Below are 21,975 nucleotides of genomic sequence, written 5' to 3' on the forward strand. Positions count from 1 at the left end.
GATCTTCTGCTAATGGGAGTAGTTAGGGCGGCGAATAGGGGAATTTTCGGTAATACTCGAGCGTGGCAGTTTAAGATATGAGAGATACCTTAGACCTAAGAGAACAACCTTGTAAAGTATTTAGCTCTATATGTAGTGACGCGCGCCTAGGATAGACGATCAGATTAGTAAAAAAAAAATCGATAGTCTGAAATACTCGAGCGCGTCAGATTAAGATATTGGGGGTTGATTTTAGTGTTTTAAGACTAAATTGAACTAATCTGACGATAAGTCCTTGACGCCGCCGAGTTATAGGGTTGCGAACTTGTAAAAAAAAAAGTTAATCCGGCATTCTCGAGCGCGATTTTTTATTTTTTTATTTTGAAGAATATAATCTAAAACTTACTAAAAATACAAAATCTGCCGGTTTCCGCATGACCGGAAGTGTGGAGGAGCCATTTCGTCTTCCGAGTGAAAATGAAAGAACAATATGAAAGTTCCAGTGAAGAAGAAGAAGATTAATTGTATTGAGCAAAAATGTAAAGGTCATACATAACAATACAATTTTTATATCATTTCATTTTTTTATACAATAAATAATACAATTCGTACTACATTTCATCTACATTTACGTTGGTTGCATCTATCGCTTTATTGTCATTCTTAAAATCTCCGTTTTATCAAGGAGAAAGAAAGGAAAAAAAAAGAAACCAAAAAACCTTTTTCGGTCAGATTAAGAGAACCCACCAACATTTTTGGCAGATTAAGAAAATATGCTTTCAGGATACCGAGATAACCCTCCTCTATGAAAATCTGACGCGCTCGAGTATTTAAAAAAAACTTTTTTTTTTGCATTTTCAAAAATTCATCGTAACTTATCGTCACGCCAAAATCGTCAGTTTTTTTAAAGGGAACTTCCTTGGGGCCTACTTAACACCCCTTCCGAAAATCTGACGCACTCGAGTAAATTTTTTTTTTGCATTTTTGACTACTTTATATTCCTACCCCCACCACGCAAACCGGCAGATTAGTATACCGTTGTTATCAGAGGCACTTGGGGCATACGTAAATTTTTATTATCATTTCTAAATATTGTTTTATTTCTTTGGCAATGTCCGTCTCGGCGGACATCTCCATTTGTCTATTATATTCCAGGAATTTGGCGGAGTCCGGTGTAGCGGACATAGTTTTTCTCGGGATCTGGAAAATCTAGATTTTTATTTTTATTTTTTGGAAGCTTCTGAAGGCACAATTATTCAATTTTATTAGCAAAATATATAAATTTGTGTTATCAAAGTCTCTGCCAAATTAAGGGTTAAAAATTAGAAGAATTCAAAAAGTAAGGAGCGAAAGCATTAGACAAAAAACAAAAATCACCGATGCTCTCAGGCACGCGCTCTCACTTAAGTGGAGATGGGCTGGACATATCTCACGATTCAAGGACAGAAAATGGACCATAGAAACCACGCGTTGGAAGGGACCAATGGGAAAAAGAAATGTTGGTCGACCAATAAGGCGGTGGGCTGATGATAACACACAAGTGACAGGAGCCGACTGGATTAAGCTGGGCAAGGACAGGGAGGCATGGAAGAGGATGGAGGAGGCCTTTACCCAGAAGGGGTCCATATTTCATTAGCATTAAGACTAACAAATTAATTTATGTACTTTTTTTTTTCTTTCTACTACAACCAACTAACAAAATTTAAATGTATATTTGCGAAATATGGAATAAATGGCTTTATTATTATTATTATATATTATAACATGACATCACTATTTTTGTTCGCACAGACAATTTTCGCACACACTTGCATTTCATTTTTAGTCATACTTTCCAAGTTTGACAGTCGTTCTATACTATCCTATTTCTATGATTTAATCACCCCAATCACCCCATCTGGGGGCTTACCGCGAAAACCGAAATTCGCAAATTCAGATAAGTTTGTTTTTGTGGCAACATTGTAAACCCTTATTATCATCTTGGGGTCGACCACGAAAATCGAAATATCGGTTTATGCCTCTCTATCTCTCTTAAACGTTCGCGCTACTGAGAGACAGATAAAGAAACGCAGGCCTCCTAGTACTAATCATTTTAATAATTTTATTGTGATTTACTTCAAAGACCATGTTTAAAGAAATTATGTATTACGAATCTTACAGTAAATATAATATTTGATATTTATAGGTTATTTAAAATGTGAATCGTCCATCTGGCGAAAACTTCATTAGAGTTCTATTAGACTTATAAAATAGACCCCACATTACCTCTCTCTTCTCTTTTACCCATGCCCTTCCCATTCATTCACCTTGTATTTAGTCCAAAATGTCGAATTCAGAGCCGTTTGACGTGTAAATTGTAACATATTTTTTCTACTAAACTATAATTTAAGTAGTCTAAATAGTTTTACTCCAAATAATTGTGAGAAGTGTAAGATAAGTGTCTAGGTTAGTTAATTAACGGTACATAAGGACAAAGCAAAAGTGGTCAGATCATCAGATGAGGTTCAGATGTGAAACAAGTAGTTTACCTTCCATATAGCATTTTTGTCGACTGTGTACAACCCACCCTCGTTTTGCTACATCCAGGCTGCGATGGGATTACTAATTTCAAAAATATGGAGTCTCTTCGGGAACGAAGGTAATTATTTATCACTCGAAACCAGATCTTTTGTACTAATCTAACCCTGTCAAAACAATACTGAAATTTATGTCACATTAAATACAGCACGCCGAAGTCGATCAAGCCCTTTTCTCATATTAAACCTAGTTGTTTACAAACATTACAGAGCACAAGTTGGTGTTAGTGGGGTTGGACAATGCGGGCAAGACCACCATCCTGTACCAGCTGCTGCTGGGCGAGGCGGTTCACACGCGGCCCACGATCGGCTCTAATGTGGAAGAGGTTGTTTGGAAAAACCTGCGGTTTGTCATGTGGGACCTGGGTGGGCAGCAGAGCTTGCGGTCCGCTTGGAACACATACTATACTAATAGCGAGGTAAGTACACTAATTTTAATTATGAATGCAGACCGTGGAAATTAATCTGAACATTTTATTTAATATTAAGTGTCTGTTGCACAAGTAATGTGTCTTTGATTATATTGACAGCCTATAACTACCATTATATTTGCATTGCAGTATTGTTTTTGCTTCTGTGCAAGCAGAACTTGATAACATGATATTACTTAACTATTAGTAGTAGCTGTGCTATGCAAATTATGCAATGCAACTCCTCTGTAATCTTGATTCGACTTTGAAGACAATGTAATATTTACTATATTATTGAAGCTAGTTGCTGCATTTCAAACCATCAAAATCATGTTATGTGGATAAGTACTCATAGACAGTTTCACATAAAAGTATTTTGCTACTAATTATTAAATACAATGAAGTATAAATTAAATATATAAATCATGTTGTAACTTAGGAAAATAAAAAAAATGAAATGAAGTTACAAGCAAACATGCACTATGGGATTATAAACACAATGTGTGCAAAGTTCCTTGTTGATAATGGAGTGGAAGACTTGTAATCAATATTTTTAAAGCTATGCTTTTATGCCATTTTGCTTATCTCTACATCATTTAAGAAATCGAATAGACACTTCTGCTGTGGAATTTCACTATACAAAGTGATATGTGTAATATTTATAATCCAGTCTTTAGATTCCTTTCTTTGTTAGCATAGATCTTGTAGCTTTGCTAATGATACCTTAAATGTACAGTATTTGAACTGCAATGCATGCTTTGCGATTTCAAAAGTAGACCACCATGAAGCCTTAGGTTGTTCATTAATTTACTTGCACCAGCTATTATAAGATTATTATAAATCATGGTCAAATAGTTATATAAACACACCTTCTGCTTTCATTGTTAATATTGTTATGTCCTGACATGCCTGAATAAAATTTAAAAAGAGGGATAGCCAGTTGCATTGTTTATTTGAATAAGGGTTAACCATCTCTGCAGCTGTCTGTACTTGCTCCTGCACTTGTATTGATAAATTGGTAAAGGCCTAATAAGTAAGATAATTATTCTTGCTTTCTAATTACTAAGTATGAAATCTGATACTTATTTTTATTAATTGTAGCCATTGTAGGGTAGTTTTTTTAAATTGTAGGGTAGTAAAAAGTGCTGGTGGCCTACCAGTAAGAGCATGCTACTTGCAATCCGGAGGTCACAGGTTCAAAGCCCGGCTTGTACCAATGAGTTTTTCGGAACTTATGTACAAAATATCATTTGATATTTAGCAGTCGTATTTCGGTGAAGGAAAACATAGTGAGGAAACCGGACTAATCTTAACAAGGCCTAGTTTACTCTCTAGGGTTGGAAGGTCATACGGCAGTCGCTTTCGTAAAAACTAGTGCCTACGCCAAATCTTGGGATTAGTTGTGAAGTGGACCCCAGGCCCCCATACGCTGTGGCAAAATGCCGGGACAACGCGAGGAAGAAGAAGGAGAGTAGGGTAGTTTTTTCCTGACTGTTATTTGAGTATGTATGAATGTCCAATTTTTGGCGCCCTGTACAGCCTATACTGTTATCACAGATTTCAATATATGATGGTCATTAGATTAAAATTAGGTCAAAAATTATTAAGTTGCTAATTTGGCACGAAATGCAATGTATGTATGTTTCTGATTTTCTCAAAACCTATGGAAGTTTTGAAATGTGACTACTAATATGAATGGAATTTTATATGAGACATAATAAAAAATATCACAATTAAATTGCTTGTAAAGCTTTGCCCCCATTGGGTTTTTTAAGAACTTTAAGTCGACTTTTATCCTGACGTTATGGTTTTGCTATTTCATTAAACTATGTATTTTACAAGCTGTATTTTTTTTAGATAAAAGGTTTGTGTACAACTATGTATCGGTTTCCTACTTATTGTGATGTGACATCTAACATTATGTTTACATACAGTCTGGCAAACCAATTCTGTCAGTAGCAATAAAATAAAATAAACAAATACTCCTCCTGTTTTACGGGTATAATACTAGTGTAGGAAAATACATTATTCTCTCTATCTATGCTCCAGTGTCTAGTAACTCTTGCCAAACTATAGTAAAACCCTACGATGGATGTGGCATCTACAATATAAGACGTAAACAAGTCTTGTACAATATGTTTTTTTTTTGTTTCAGTTTTTACATTGGTAACATTTTACTATAAACAAGTTGAAACCACATGCAGTTTCTTTCATTAAACACATCGAATATAAATGATGATTATGATGCTTGCTTTTAACACATAAAGCGGTAAAAATTTTACAATCACCAGTGAAATTTCAAAAATACTCCAAATTAATTTTTAAATGCCTTATGACTGATGCCGTTACCATATATATATGTTGTGCGCACAGTTCGTGATAATGGTGATCGACTCGACGGACCGGCAGCGGCTGGGCATCAGCCGCGAGGAGCTGCACCGGATGCTGGCGCACGAGGAGCTCGGCCGCGCGTGTCTACTCGTCTACGCCAACAAACAGGTACCGTGCACACCCTACTGAGCTTAGAATAAATTACATATTCATTACGCATTCCACTGCTAGACACTAATTGCGGCGTCCCCCAATCATGTCTACAGTGGGTTGCGAAATATTTTGTATACTGGGATGTATTCGTATCAGGGACCGAGCCTCGGTGCACTTTCTGTTTTGTTCTCACAAACATAGTATACTTAGTTAGGTCATAAGTTTCTCAATATATTTATTTTTCTTCTTTACATGGTTGAATGATACCAAATAAAAGTTAGATCTTTTATCTTTCTTAAAATATATAATTCATGGGTATTGGTTTTGCCAAAATTACAACTGTGCGTGTTTTACCAAACCTACTTGTTGGATGACAGTCAAAAATTTGCGTGTCACTGAAAAGTACAGACTTGTCGGAGAACTAAATTCTGGTGATAAAATAACGTTCTAATAAAGTAGGTTCATACAAATAAACAATTGTACCTATATTATTAATGTGACACTGATTTTTACTACATTTTGTAAAGTATAATTTTGCACAATGCAGTCGCGTATTTGCGTCTAACGACAATCCCAAAGTAAAAAAGTAGTAAATAAAGACGCGATCTAAATTTTAAACTAATTATATTACGTTTTAATTAAAAGGTTTGTATTACATTTTATCAGTCAAAACCTTTGTGACATAACTTATGGTCTAACCAAGTAAAGTAACCATATAACGACCCAACCTAGGTAAGCTAGTATGGCTAGATTGGCTAGTATGGCGAAGCTCCCTTCGTAAAACAAATATTTTCGCTGTGGGCGAAGAACTAATTATTTATTTTATTTGCAAATATACACTTCAGTTATACTTAAATAACAACCTTTTAACAAAGCTGTCTAATGCTTTGAAATAGAGCCACCTTGTTGGAGATATTCTCACAAATATTTTCATACGTTAATCTCCTTGACGTTTAATTTTTGAAAACATACGGTACAGTCAACATTATGAGTAGCGGACCAGACTATGCCTCAAAATTATATACCATTGCCAAACAGTTTAATAAAAGAAGATATGTTTTTAGGTGTAGAACAATTAGGTTGTAACAGATACTTCTGAATGCAAAATGTAAACATTTATCTCTATTTTATTTGGTAAAGTATTGCAGGGTGGGAATACTTTTGGTTTGGTGCGTTGTTTCATCCGCTATTACTATTGATGCTCGCCATAACAACGACGCTATACAATGTTTATTTTCAAGATTGGTTAACATTTGCTTACAATTGTGATTGTACAAGTACATACATGCCTGTGATAGCGTCTGCTATTGGGACCGTGCGAAGTGCCTGATGGGGGTAATTAAAGCGATCCCAGCGCATAAGGTGGTAAAAATTAGAACTAACTGCAGATAGCGTCTTTAACATTTCGTACAAGTTATATGGCTCGAAATGAAACTTTAATTTACGATAACTCCTGAAATATTCATTTAAATTGTATGGTGTAATGGACCATTGTAATCTGTATGAAATGCTTAATATAACTAACGTATTTTATTTGATAATTATTAATACTGTATCCGTGTAAATAGCTTTGGAAATGCCACATACTATGTGATCTTTTTCTAGAAGTTAAGAATGGGTATAGTAAGTTATCCTTAAAATATAGACATTCAACATCACGGACTTTTTTGTAGACCCATGAAAGAGTGACAACCCCGCCATAAATTGTGTTGTTAAATATAGCTCAAACGGACAAGGCAGCATTTTCATTTAAAGCTCCTAACCACCGTGATTTTTTCCGACAACATCGTTATATTTCAATCAATTTACACAAAACCTTGACAAGTTATATACCTAAACCTTCCTCAAGAATCACTCTATTGATAGATGAAAGTCGTATCAAAATCTGTTCTGTAGTTTTTAGTTTTGGAGTAGTAATATAAGATGTAGTGCATTGACGTTTTCCCCTAGACTTGCGGACGCTGGGTTGCGTGACAGTCGTGCACATAGCGAATAGGAACGCGGCTATGCGTAGGGGCACGTTGCATATTGATATACATAATTTAAAATTAGCATTACAATAAATTATGAACTTGAATCTTCATATACATATGGCTGAAAAATGCGTCACCACAAATTTTTGCAAAACAAATACTTCAATTTTGGAGGTGTCAAATGGCCACTGGAGGATACTGATTATCTAACACCGAGGGAGAATAATTTTGTACAATGGTATAGAAACAGTAACCTTGAACAACTCGTTAACAAACACACCAGGTATCGACAAGGCAACCAATTCAATTCAATTCAATTCAAAATATACTTTATTCATGTAGGCCTAGCAACAAGCACTTATGAATAGTAAGACAGTATTACATATAATTATCTTAATCTAATTATCAGAGCAATTTATTGATGTTGTAAATATTATTCCATATATAATACTAATGAATATAATTCATAGCTCAAATTTAATACTAAAACTTTCACAAAATATAGTCATGCAAAAAAAAATGTATAAAAAATACTAGTCTAGATTGTTTCTAGAATAAATTCTAAATGTCAAACAAATATAATAAAGACAACAAAGGAAATACATGCATTGGAATATCCATTTCATCATCATTATTCAAATATAATAAATAATTAATCATTTCGAATCACAATTAATCCCACGTTGTTTTATCATTCATGTAGTCTTGTGTGGTATAATAAGCTTTAGAAATAAGTCTACGCTTTACATGATTCTTAAATTTATTAATTGGTAACTCAGTAATATGGTTTGGAAGTTTATTATAAAATCTCACACAATTACCCATGAATGATTTTTTAATTTTATGGAGCCGAGTGAAGGGCACGGCGAACTTATGTTTATTTCTAGTATTAATATTATGAATGTCACAATTTTTCTTAAAATCGGCAATATTTTTATGCACATACAGAATATTCTCATAAATGTATTGACAGTGCACTGTCATGATGTCAATTTCCTTAAATTTATCTCTCAGTGAGTCTCTATGGTTCATTTTATATATTGCTCGAATAGCCCTCTTCTGCAGAACAAAAATGGTATTTATATCTGAAGCACCACCCCACAGTAAAATACCATATGACATAATGCTATGGAAGTAACTAAAATATACTAATCGAGCTGTTTTGACATCAGTTAACTGACGGATTTTGCTTACTGCAAAAGCTGCAGAACTCAGTCTATTCGAAAGAGTAGCAATATGGGGACCCCACTGGAGTTTAGAATCTAAAGTTATACCAAGAAAAACTGTACTATCAACTAATTCCAATTCCTCATCCTTCACAATGACACTTGTTTTTACATGCCTTACATTACTAGTGACAAACTTAATACATTTAGTCTTATTCTCATTTAACAATAAATTATTAACATTGAACCAATTTACTACTTTTGAAATAGCATCGTTTACATCATTGTAAGCTTGTTGCTGTCGTTTGACTTTTAAAATAAGTGAAGTGTCGTCTGCAAACAATACTATATCATGGTGGGTCTTTACAAGGAATGGCAAGTCATTTATGTAGATAAGGAACAGGAAAGGTCCCAATATTGACCCCTGTGGTACACCCATAGAGACCAATGACCCCGGTGATCGCTGTCCATTCACATCGACCCTTTGTATTCTACCATTTAAGTAGGACTTAAGTAAATCCAGTGCCGCTCCTCTAACTCCATAATAGTGTAGTTTCCTGATTAATGTTTCATGACAAACGCAGTCGAAGGCCTTAGACAAATCACAGAAGATACCTATAGCATCTCGCGACTCCTCCCAGGCATCGAAGATATGTTTAATTAGCTCAACACCAGCATCGGTTGTCGAGCGACCCCGTGTAAAACCAAACTGCTTATTATGCATTAAATTATTGACGTTAAAATGTCGTACTAATTGAGAAAGAATTAATTTTTCAAAAATCTTACTGAACGTTGGTAGCACAGATATCGGTCTAAAGTTAGTGGGGTCAGAGTTGCTACCCGATTTAAATAAAGGAGTTATTTTACTATGTTTCATTAAATCAGGAAACTCGCCGCAATCAACACTGTTGTTAAATATAATTACTAAGTCAGGCGCTATAATTTCTACTAAGGATTTGACAGCATGGACAGAGACTCCCCAGAGGTCATTCGTTTTTTTGACATTAACCGAATTAAACGCCTTTACTACATCGGAGGTACAAACACGTTCAAAATGAAAATCTCCACAACACTCTGGAGCGTTATCTTTTAATAGAGTAACAGCGGATGAGGGTGATGAATTTAAATCCTTAGTTGTGAAAACTGGTACGTCAGTGAAAAAATTTTCAAATTCTGTAGCTACTTCTAAATTAGAATCTATAATTTTGTTATCAATATTTAGTTTAAAATCATTCACTCTGTGTTTCGAGCGACCAGTCTCCACATTGATTACTTTCCAGGTTGCTTTAATAATGTTGGGACTATTTTTTATTCTTTGACTTAGATAATTTCGCTTAGCTATATGACAATCTATTTTAAACTTTTTCGAATATTGCTTGACATGTTCTTTAAATTCATCACTCGTGTTAAACCGCCGTTCCTCATACAAGGCATACAGTGCACGTCTTCTTTGATGTAAGTCCGCAGTAGCCCACTCACTAAAAACTGATGCACCACTAACTACGACCGATTTTGAAGTAAATATCGCATTATAATGATCCATAAAAGTGTGAAAGAATGAATTATACATACTATTTGGACCCATATCGGAAGACAAAAAGGGTAGCGCCTGAACTAGACTTTGCTTCATTCTTTCTACGCGGTCCGAGGTTACTGGTACAAAAGTTATTTGTTTTCTCAAAGTATTTTTCCTTAATGTCTCAAATACCATTAATTGACCTAAGTGGTCTGATTCTAAATTACTGATAACTTTTTTAGTAATAGGAACAATATCAGTGAAAATATTATCTATACAGGTTGCACTAGTAGCAGTCACTCTAGTAGGCTCCATAAACATGTGGTTGAGATTACTAGATTTTAATAGATTCAACAATCTACAAGACATTGTTGAATTTTCCAAAATATTTACATTAAAGTCGCCGCATATAAATAATTTCTTACTAGAAGATGATATTTTAAGTAGCACAGAATCCATTACACTTTCAAATATTTCAAAATTACTTAATGGCGGCCTATACACACAGACAACAATAAATTGCTCCAATTCTACTGCACTTAGTTCTATAGTCCGTTCAACAGACATGGATACAATATCCTTACGTTCCTTAAATTTTAACTGACTATTTAATATAATTAACGACCCACCATGTATGGAACTAATTCTGGTGAACGAACTTCCCACCTGATGATTATTAAATTGAGGCATTAATTCATTATTTGTTAACCAATGTTCAGTAATACATAAAATATCAACATAATAATCGTTCATAAAAAGTTCAATCTGTAAATCTTTTCCTCTAATACATTGAATGTTTTGATGCACCAGGTGGATATACTTTCCATGTTTACAGTACTTTTCATTACATTTATTTAAAACTAAATTGCCAGAGACAGAATCTTTTGTCTTAACAGCTAGTTTAAATCATTGGTTATGACTGGAACCAATTCCAAGCTCATACTGGGCTGCTCAATAGGAGCAGAGTTGTCTGCCAAATTCTTGCCAACCAACCATCCAACCAACCATCCTTTCTAGACCTAATTCTTACAAATGACGATGCCTTGATAGCCGACATAGACCACCAAGCTCCCATTGGCAAAAGTGACCACACTTGCTTACTGGCAACCATACAAATACAAATTCAAGCAGAAAACCACAACAAAACTAAGACACCCAGACACAATTTTAAAAAGGCTGACTATGAGAAAATCAATGAAAAATTACGTACCACCTTACGAGACCTGAAAAATGAGCATTGTGTTGAAACTCAATTTCAATTATTCCGTAGCTATGTTGAAGATGCTGTTCACCTATTTGTTCCCCAACTGAGACCGATGATATCCTGTTCCATGAATAAACACTGGCTTTCAAAGGATATCCGTAACCTCATAAAGCAAAAGCAAGCCCTATGGAAGAGATATTCACTAACCGGATTAGATACAGCATACAGTGACTACAAGAAAATCAACAACAAACTAACCAACGTATGTAGATCTTCTCGCATTACCTACGAGACAAACTTAGTACAGGCTGGTCCAAAGAAATTCTACTCTTATGTACGACAACAAGTGACATCTAAGGTTAGCGTACCAACGGCACTTCGTAACAATAAAGGGGAAACTGTGACACAAAACACAGAAATCGCAGAAGTGTTTGCAAATCAATTCGCAGGTGTCTTCCAAAAGGAACCACAAGGCGAACTACCTATCTTAGAACCACATCTTAGAATAGACGATCCCATCACTGACATAGACTTTACAGCAGATAAAGTAAGACAATCGATTAAAGAGATGAGAGCGGATTCCTCGTCAGGACCAGACAACATCCCTGTTATATTATTAAAGAACTGTGATGTGGCGGACTCACTAGCTAACATGATGCAACAATCTTACGATTCTGGAATCTTACCAAAACAATGGAAAACTGCAATTGTAACACCAATATTCAAAAAAGGTAATAAACTGGAACCAGCTAACTATAGACCAATCAGCCTAACGAGTGTAGTGTGTAAATTAATGGAAAAGATCGTAGTTAAACACATAAGGAACTTCCTCAACCAGCATAAAGTGATAAGTGACCAGCAGCACGGCTTTTGTCCACGCCGATCTTCAGTCTCAAATCTGCTCTCGTGTCTCTCGTCCTGGACCAAGAGCTACAACGACGGAGAACCTGTAGATATCATTTACCTAGACTACGAGAAAGCATTTGACAAAGTCCCTACAACAAGACTGTTACAAAAATTAGAATTCGTGGGTATACGAGGAAAGCTTCTCAACTGGGTTGAGGCGTTCCTTCGAGAAAGAACCTTCCGTGTAAGAGTTGGTGATACGCTGTCAAAGCAGCGAGAAATTCACAGCGGTGTGCCTCAAGGATCTGTCCTCGGACCTGTGCTGTATATAATATACACATTTGACCTGCCTCATAATATCCATTGTAACGTCAGTATCTTTGCCGACGACACGAAGATATTTTCTAACCCTCTACACGACTTCGACCAACTCCAAAAAGATCTAGACGAGATAGCAAAATGGTCAAAGGAATGGCTTATAAGTCTGAATACTGAAAAATGTACAGTGCTACAAGTTGGTAACCGCAATCCACATCTTAGCTACGCCCTAGAAGGAACCAAACTTACACCAGTTAAAGTGCAAACGGACTTGGGAGTCAAAATTACTGAAAACCTCAAATGGGAAGAACATCTCACAACCATTACCAAAAGAGCTAAATCCTTGATCTACCTCGCTAGAAAAGCTTTTGGAATCCTAACGCCAGAACTCATGCTTAAGATATATAAGACATATGTTAGACCCATCCTAGAGTATGCTTTTCAAGTCTGGAGTCCTTATTTCGTCAAAGATGTTGAGATGCTTGAGAAAGTGCAACGTAGTTTCACAAAAATACCGAAACAACTAAAAAACATGTCTTATGAAGAAAGACTTAAAGTGCTGAAGCTCACAACATTAAAAGATCGCCGAGAGCGCGGAGACCTGATTGAAACGTTTAAGATTCTGACAGGACACTACGATATAGAGCAGTTTCAAGACCTGTACAAGCGCAATAGTAACACCCGTCTGCGAGGCCACCAATATAAGTTAATATCTGAACTGTCTAAAAACAACCCCCGCAGACATTTTCTCAGCAACAGAGTGGTCAAAGCATGGAACAAACTACCAGAAGATGTGGTCTCAGCACTGAATGTCAATCAGTTTAAGAACAGACTAGACAAATACTTAACCAGCGCAAAGAATACATATTAAGCGAAGATCACTCAGATACAGGCAACTATCAGTTGTTTCAACTGCCTGCCTGATTAATAAATAATAATAATAATAATAATAAATACAATTTTAATTTTTTAACCGCAGGGCAGCTTGTGGCGAGCTGTTGGGGAGTAACGACCCCACGGACCCGAGTACTCCCGAGAGTCGGTCAGGGTCTCCGTCTCCGGCGTGTCTTCGTCGGTCGGAGTGGACCCCAAGGGGACCCGCAGGACTCTCAGCTCTGGCTTGCCTTCATTGGCCGTCCAGAGAGGAGTCGTTAGAGCTAAATGCTCCAGGGGTGGAAGTGAAAACTTGCATAAGACGCGAGTTGGCACAGTGGCTGTTATCAGCCACTGGGTAGAAAGCGGCGTACACCTCTCGACACCCCTGAGCCGCTCACACCGGTGTTGCTCCTGGTCGTCTTCACGACGGCATTTTCAGGGGCCCATCTAGTGGGCGGCGAGTCACCGCCTGCCTCGATAACTAGTGAAAACATTGTTATGGCAGGTGTCCGGACGTCTTTGCAATAACCCAGTCTCATTGTCCTCCCAAACTTCAATCCATAGACCGTTATACTGTTCACTTTACTACAATAGTCCCAATGCCTGTTGCGACCGGTTCATTGGTGTCTATTGTTGCGCCCGTGAACGGGTTCCAGCAGGCGTTCTACATGACATTAAAGCTCTCCAAGAGGCCTCTACGTGTTGGATCTATATCCCCATGCAAGCCTATCAAAAGACCGGGATTTATAGGCCCGTGAAATCCAAGGAAATACAATTTAAATCTAAACATACTGCTTGGCGTGATCTCACTCACTATATTTGGGACGATTTTTATTTTGTTTTAGTTTTTCTTTCGTTACATTTTGATAAATAAAATTTGGTAAGTTTGAAGGGGTCCTCATTGTCAGCGAAATGAATACCAGATTATAATTTAGGCCAAAAAAATATGTTTTTCCAAAAATATAATTTTTGGTACAATCTTTTATCGCTGACTGTACTTTTTACCACAGGCAACTAATACTCATCGAGACAACTCTAAAAACCCCAAACACAATTAGGTTGCGTTGTTTTATCACAGTTCCTATCCCCACCTCCTGTCTCCATCATCAAATCAGCTCTATGTCTCCATAATATTGCATTGTCACCCGACTAACATATGTATTCAAATTTCAGCTCACCATTTATTATACACACTGAACTATTCGGTATTAACTATCAACAAATGAACTACTTATGAAAGAACATTGTAACCTTGACCTGATATGATATTGTCGAGTTATGTAAAATCAGCGATTGATACTAAACATAGATGACGAACTAGCTCTGCAAAATGACCCCATACACATTGTGCCGAAGCGGGCGGGGCGTCAACTTTGTGCCGCAGAGCTATTTAGTTCGCAAATGGCGGCCCGTTGTCACAGTCGTAGTAAGTATTAAAATTATATCTTTAATAAAAGAAATATGCCTTATTGTGCGGATAAATGATGTGCTAGTCGTTCCAACAAACACTGGAAACAATATGGGATTACTTTTCACGTATAGTTTAGCTAGGATCATATTATTTTGATTTCTCTTGATCAAAACAGGTTTCATATGGGGATGATGTTATGCATTTTAAACAATCGTTGATATTAAGAAACTTTCATTTTAAATTTGTTCAGGTTGTTATTTTGATAATTTAAATTCGTGATAGTAAATACGAATCGTCGTTGTAGGTGGCGCTTTTTTATGTGTAGGTACATTTTTACTAAGTAAAGATCTCGCTGCTATTTATAACTTTTCGTTAAATTCACGGAAGGCTGGACCGATTTGGCTAATTTTGGTATTAGAATATTTCTAGGTCCAGGGACGGTTTGAACGGTGAAAAAATATGGATAGAATGCAAGTGTGGGTGTTAAACCTACGTGGATCGTAAATAATAATGGACGCACTTAATAAACAATATGTAATGTTCGAAATACAGTTAAAAGTTATTATTATTTAAGTTAGTATTAAACACAAGGGGTTAGCACAGGCACACACAGTTCACCGAAACACTAGTTAGGATCATGCACCATACCATTTATATTAGTCCGTGAATTCAAGTCAAGTACGCGGATAGGATTTAACTGACGCTGACGATGCGCGAGCGATGGATCCCGTGACGTAGGTAAGACTGATGACGGACGCGGGCGACGCGGCGCACGCGACCGGCGCGAGCGGCGGTCGTTGCCTAGCAACGGTTGCCAGCCCGCGCGCCGCCATGTTGTCGGCTGTCGTGAGTGGGTCCACACGGAAAAGGTTTTGTGACTCTGTTTTGTTTGTGTACTTTGATGTGGTTGTGGAGTAGGCCACACAAAGAAAATAGTAAAAACAATAATGATATTTTCCCATTCCGATACAAACTGTTCCTACACCGACGTGTTCAATACGAATTTCTGCATGAACGATACAATGTATTAATTGGTTCGGAGGCTTAATTGCCTTTAAACACGTGCGACACATGAACAAATAATAAGCCTATATATTAATACTCTTTAAAATAAAATATCAAATTATCATACAAACATATAGCATTTAAAACGTTCTATATCGCATGAAACCGTCTACGTGGAGTTGGTTTCCATTGTCATGTATTTTCAAGTGTCAATGCTACAGCCAATCACAGCGCCTTATTTTATAATACACCAATCGTAGTTTGGGTGGTTTAAATTGACTAATCATGTTCAATCGAAGTTTCGTCGAAGAAAACAACGTTTAGGCGGGCCCAGTCATATTCAGATTTCGCCAGTTAAGCCATAGGTCAAAATCTGATTAAGTACGATTCTAGGGTAGCCTGTTCTTATTTAATTCATATTCTAAATACGTATAATTCGGAATGAGGCATTTTCTAAGTTTTCCGAGTTCCTATAATGTTAGATTATCCATATAACAAATTCCTAGCACTTCAGATTCTCTCAATGCCGGATTCTGAGTAGGTCAGAAAATTACATTTCCAGAATCTCAGCATGTCGAAATGGGAGTACGACCGATTCTATGTTGCTTAAATTATGACCTCAACATTGACGAGTTGCAATTGGTCCGTTATGAGTACTGCGTATTTTAATAGTGGGGCCACTTTTACGCTGATATTTTGTTTGAGATTAGTCTTCTATGTTTTTTCGTTCGCTGTGTAAAATAATCTATTGTAAGGTGTCTCTTTGCTCGTTGCTATTGATTGGATGGGGAAACAGGACCAAATAGAAATTTCTTTAATTAAGTTGGTAGGTTTTTTTATACTACGGCGGTGGCAAACAAGCATACGGCCCGCCTGATGGTAAGTAGTCCCCGTAACCTATATACGCTTGCAACTCCAGAGGAGTTACATGCGCGTTGCCGACCCTAAACCCGCCCCCCTCCCCCCTCGTTGAGCTCGTTGAGGTATTTATTTTTATACAATATAGATGTAGACTACCTACATTCACCTGCAAAATCACATCTAGATTTAAGTTACATATACAGCTTTGTCATTCAATATGTCTAGTGTTTATGTGATGTAATATTATATATGGCCAGCCGCGGTATCATGGTCTCGTTTTTATCACTTGTCATGTTATGCGTCACTTTCGCACTTACATACTTGTTAGAACGTGACAGGCATGGTGACAAATGACAAAAAACCGACCATCTTAGCCCTACAGATGAACTATTGTGGTTACGTCATAATTTATTGTTTAAATTAATATCAAATTCGGAATAATCATTGGTACTCATCATGGTCATGTACTCATTAACGCTGTATAATGTGCGAGACAACAGTAGTGTTTTCACTCGTATACGGAATAAACTTTCGCTTTCTATATGTTTAATACTCTATTATAGAGTTCACATCCCGTAGGGTCAGGTAAGCGCCTACTCATCTTCCATATCTATACTATGTATCTTTAGGTATTTAAATAAAAGTAAATAAACAATTTGTACATTTTCGGGTAGTTATAACATTTATTGGTTAACCAACCAAATACAAAACTGCCTGGATCTGTGACTGAACGACCTGACTAAAGTATGTTACATTATTTGATCATGTAATGTGAAAACACTGGCTTAAGGAGCCATTTGAGGGTAGATTTTGTTTACTTTTATTTAAATACTTAAAGTTACAGAGTATACTTAGTTGGTATAATATCCAGATATCGTTTGGTGTGGCGGGGATTACATTGTGATCGTACTTTAAACTGTTTGATGTTTTTTCTTACATATATGATTATTTCCATTATGTATTCAGAGATTAAACTTAAAATACTTAATTGTTTTAAGTGCTGTCTACATGGATCCCGAAACTTAGCTCCCACTAGTATTCTTATAGCTTGTAGTATGCCGTACGATATTAATATTATTGAATATACATAGGCGTGATAAATCTGTTTTAAGCTATCGTTCGATACTAAGGTGTAGAGTTGTCTCATTGATAAATACCCCTCGCAACTACAAACCAAATATATATAGAGATTCCATTTTAATGCAGCATCTAACTGAAATCAAAGAAACTTAATGTTGTCTACTGTTTGTAATATTCTATTGTCTCTTAAGGTGACATGTAGTGTTGCTGTAGGCTTACGCGGTTGGAATAACATAATATTCGTTTTTTTTTAACTGTAAACCATTCGCTTGGAACCAGGTCTTACACTTCGTATATTTCAGCACTTTTGATGTGTTATCTTATCAGCATACAATATCATGTTTCGGTCTAAGTTCAATGTCCATTAATCATTTACAAAACAAGAGTATTTTTACTAATAATGGTCCTTATCTCAAAACAGTATGGTCTTTCAAGGCTTGTTAAGTCAACTTATCGACCTCAAAGTTGATCTAATCATTAATGTACGTATGTATTTCGGTCCAAGTTTGATAACGACTGTCGAATCGAAGGGCATCTTTAGATCTTGTAACTGCGAATAAAATCCGTATGATAGAACTATTTTTACCCTGACGCAATAAGAGGGGTTTTATATGTTTGACGCCAATGTCTGTCCGTGTTTCTGTCTGTGGCATCGTAGCACTTAAACGAATGAACCGATTTCGATGCGATTTTTTTTTTACGTGAAAGCGACATTCCTTGTGCGTATCTTAGCTATGTTTGATAAATATCGATCCAGCAGTTTGAAGAGTATCAGCTCTTTTCCAAAATTATGTAAGGAATTATTGGCATAAAATGGTTTTAAATCTTATAAAAAATAAAATAAAATGATAAATCTTGTGTAGAAGCTTTTTTTTATTAATTAGTGTTTATATCATCGTATTTGTATATTTTATTTGAATATATTTTAAATAATAACTTTACTTTGTGTGTTAGGACACAGGGCCTCTGCAGCAACAAGAATAAATAAAATGGATAGGTATAATAAAAACTCTGTATAAATTCAAATTTAAATATGTAGTAGTCGATAGCGATAAGGCAGGTATTTAGCGACCTTGTGTTACGAGATAAAGTAAACAGAATACATGTGTGTCCGACGTCTTGCCGCTATCAACAGATACAAGTATATCATTGCATTATATGTATAGCGATGACGCCGATGAAGTCCTTTATAGTAACATGTTATTTTTAATGATTTCATTCTAGAATTTACCTGCTAAGCAATCGTTGCTTTCCATATCTACCTACGAAATTTAAACTGTACAGTCGCCATCAGATATATATGAGCGGCCGAGCTGCTCACAAATACCTGAATACGCACTCTAACGCCTTGACAACGGAGGCGTGTTCGGATATTTGTGAGCACCTCGGCCGCTCCGATATATCTGATGGCGACTGAACCTAAAATTGTAATAAATATGTCGTAAGCGATAGTTTGTAAAATAACATACTGGCCCTAATGAGCGTCGGCCATTGGGCACGCGCCTTGAATATCATTCTGTTTCTGCAACCCACCTTCTCTTAACACCCAGGATGCTATCCACCAAAGATAGCCAAGGTCACAAGAATTCATTAATTGAAAAGTTAGACGTATCCCCTTTATCCATAAAACTATACAAGCCTCAAGAAAAATAGACTTCAACAACGTTATGTGCCTATAATTAGTACAATACTACAGAGGCCGGGACGAAATGGATTGCCGGCCGAAGACATATAGACGGCCGAGTGAAGCGAGGCCGGATAGGTCTGAGGCAGGCAACCCCATATTTCCCGCCGAGGTATGTACAAAAATCTAAGTTTTATTTTTAAAGAAATTATAAGTAAACAAGACAAAAACTAAAACTAACGTATATTACTATTTCGCTATATTTTAACTCGGTTTTAATAGAAAACAGATACTTCATACATTTATATTTGTATTATGTTTATATTATGCTTCACCTGCATTGTAGCCTTAAGCATGGAGTACAATGTCCACAATGTTGAAGACTTTTTAGTTTCTGCCAGTTGTGGCAAACTGTGGGCATTTTTTTTGGTTTTCCAATTTATAGAATTGTCATAAGTAACCTTAAATTTCCCCTTTGATTTTGCCGGCAGCAAGGTCTGTATAGCCAATTCTGCTTCGGCTCTCTGCGGGGTGCAATCAATAATCATTTCTTCGACGGTAGTTTCGTCCAAACATATATTGAATTATTTATAACAAAACAAGATTACAAACAACCAAATTAAATGCGATAAAACAGAATTACAGCGAAAAATTATCAAGTTTCCCGCCAAATTTTTTTTTTTCTATACGGTTAGAGGCACGTTTGAGTAGACATTTTTACCGCTACCCAATATTTAGATCAAATATTAATATTTCAATGTGTATATGTATAATTAAGAAAAGAATTGATAATAATATTATTATTTGTTATGTTCATGTAGATTTATTATGTAAATAAAACTGCACTAAGTACATTCCAAATTGTTTATTGTTTTTTTTATACGCATAGTGGCAGAATGTCATGATGCCTGTGCCACAAATTTATGTGTGACTATGACTATGACTTGCCATCATCATCATATATACATACTAATGCAGAAAGCCGTGATTTTCAACACGCCGAATAGTTCGGAAATTTCTACAGACAGATTTACAACTTCCTGAAACACATAACCAACGTGTACCAATCATCCAACCATCTTTAACTCTACCCCAAATTGAAAACCAAGGCCAGAACGACCGAAATTCTAGAGACGATTAATATGAGATGCACTTGGCTTCTAGAGTACTGAGAAAATTAAAGAACCAAATAATAATAATAAGTGCCCGGGTACCCGAGTACTCCCGAGAGTCGGTCAGGGTCTCCGTCTCCGGCCTATCTTCGTCGGTCGGAGTGGACTCCAAGGGGACCCGCAGGACTCTCAGCTCTGGCTTCCCTTCATTGGCCGGCCAGAGAGGAGTAGTTAGAGCTAAATGCTCCAGGGGTGGAAGTGAAAACTTGCATAAGACGCGAGTTGGCGCAGTGGCTGTTATCAGCCACTGGGTAGAAAGCGGCGTACACCTCTCGACACCCCTGAGCCGCTCACACCGGTGTTGCTCCTGGTCGTCTTCACGACGATAATCTACATAAACTTAAAAAGTAAAATATGAACTGACAATTATTATTATTTACAATCGATTTTAACCTTACAGCACTTGTCACAGAGTAACGCCATCTATTGTCAATCTCTTATTACATAGGTAATTTTTTTACTAAATTAAACTTTTCAAAAACAATAAAAATTAAAAAATTATATAAACTTGAACATATAAAAAAAAACAAAAGTTAGTCACCGGGCGAGATTCGAACCCGTAACACTCGTTTAGCAGTCCGCGTCTTAACCCGCTGGACCAGACGGACAGTGGCCGGCAACACGAAATTAGCGACCATATTCTGCGTCGAAAGAAAAACGCATGAAAACTCGAAAACACGCGTTTTCCCAAACATACGACTAATCTAGATAGATTGTATACCCCCACAAACCCCCATATACCAAATTTCAGCGAAATCGTTAGAGCCGTTTCCGAGATCACAGAAATATATTATATACAAGAATTGCTCGTTTAAAGGTATAAGATATATATATAATCTTGTAACATAAATTTGAACCACTTCCTGGTGTCTGTTTGAGCTGAAATTTGGTATACTTCCGTATTTCCGATGACAATGCAATAGTATGCTAACATGGAGCTGATCTGATGATGCAGTCGGAAGGTAGCCAAAGAAACTCATCGATGGAAAAACGTAAACACATTGAGTTTAGGCTCATTTGAAAGGTCTCAAGAAGTACTTGATAGACGTACAAAAATAAAAAAGTGCAGTCGGCAATAAAAGTGTGTCAAAAATATTTTTGACGGGTACTTGTTACACTTGAATTACTTAAAAAAAAAAAACAATAAAGGGGAGCGTGAAACGAAACGCATCAAACAAAATTAAAATTAAAAGTTTTAAGATGTTGACGGCTGTCATCTGTTATGTCACATCTATAGGGAGCGTGCATGAACTGTAGGAGGCAGCACAGGAGCCGTCAGATTTTTGGCGCGAGGCGTAAATGTGATGTTTTTTGTTCCGATGTAGCCCACAAGATGGCAGAACCTACTATACACAAGAAAACACGTGACGTGTACATGTGCATGTTTATGGTTCCGATTCAGGCCACAAGATGGCAGACCCTCCAACGCGCACGGTCCCTATAATAACCTGATGTAAACAAGAGAACAACCCAT

The 21,975-nt window shown here is 36.6% G+C and overlaps 1 protein-coding gene across 1 annotated transcript in view; it reads left to right on the top strand.

Annotated features, from left to right (window-relative positions):
• The first annotated feature begins 835 nt into the window (after positions 1 to 835).
• LOC133527134 (ADP-ribosylation factor-like protein 5B) overlaps positions 836 to 21,975 on the top strand; it is a 28,044-nt gene continuing 6,904 nt past the window's right edge. The window contains exons 1-3 of the mRNA XM_061864024.1: positions 836 to 2,617; positions 2,766 to 2,974; positions 5,339 to 5,464. Of these exons, the coding sequence (XP_061720008.1) occupies positions 2,572 to 2,617; positions 2,766 to 2,974; positions 5,339 to 5,464 (381 nt within the window). The 5' untranslated portion in view covers positions 836 to 2,571. The remainder of the gene's footprint in view (positions 2,618 to 2,765; positions 2,975 to 5,338; positions 5,465 to 21,975) is intronic.

Source organism: Cydia pomonella, chromosome 1 (assembly GCF_033807575.1).
Source record: "Cydia pomonella isolate Wapato2018A chromosome 1, ilCydPomo1, whole genome shotgun sequence".
In the NCBI taxonomy this organism is placed as follows: Eukaryota; Metazoa; Arthropoda; class Insecta; order Lepidoptera; family Tortricidae; genus Cydia; species Cydia pomonella.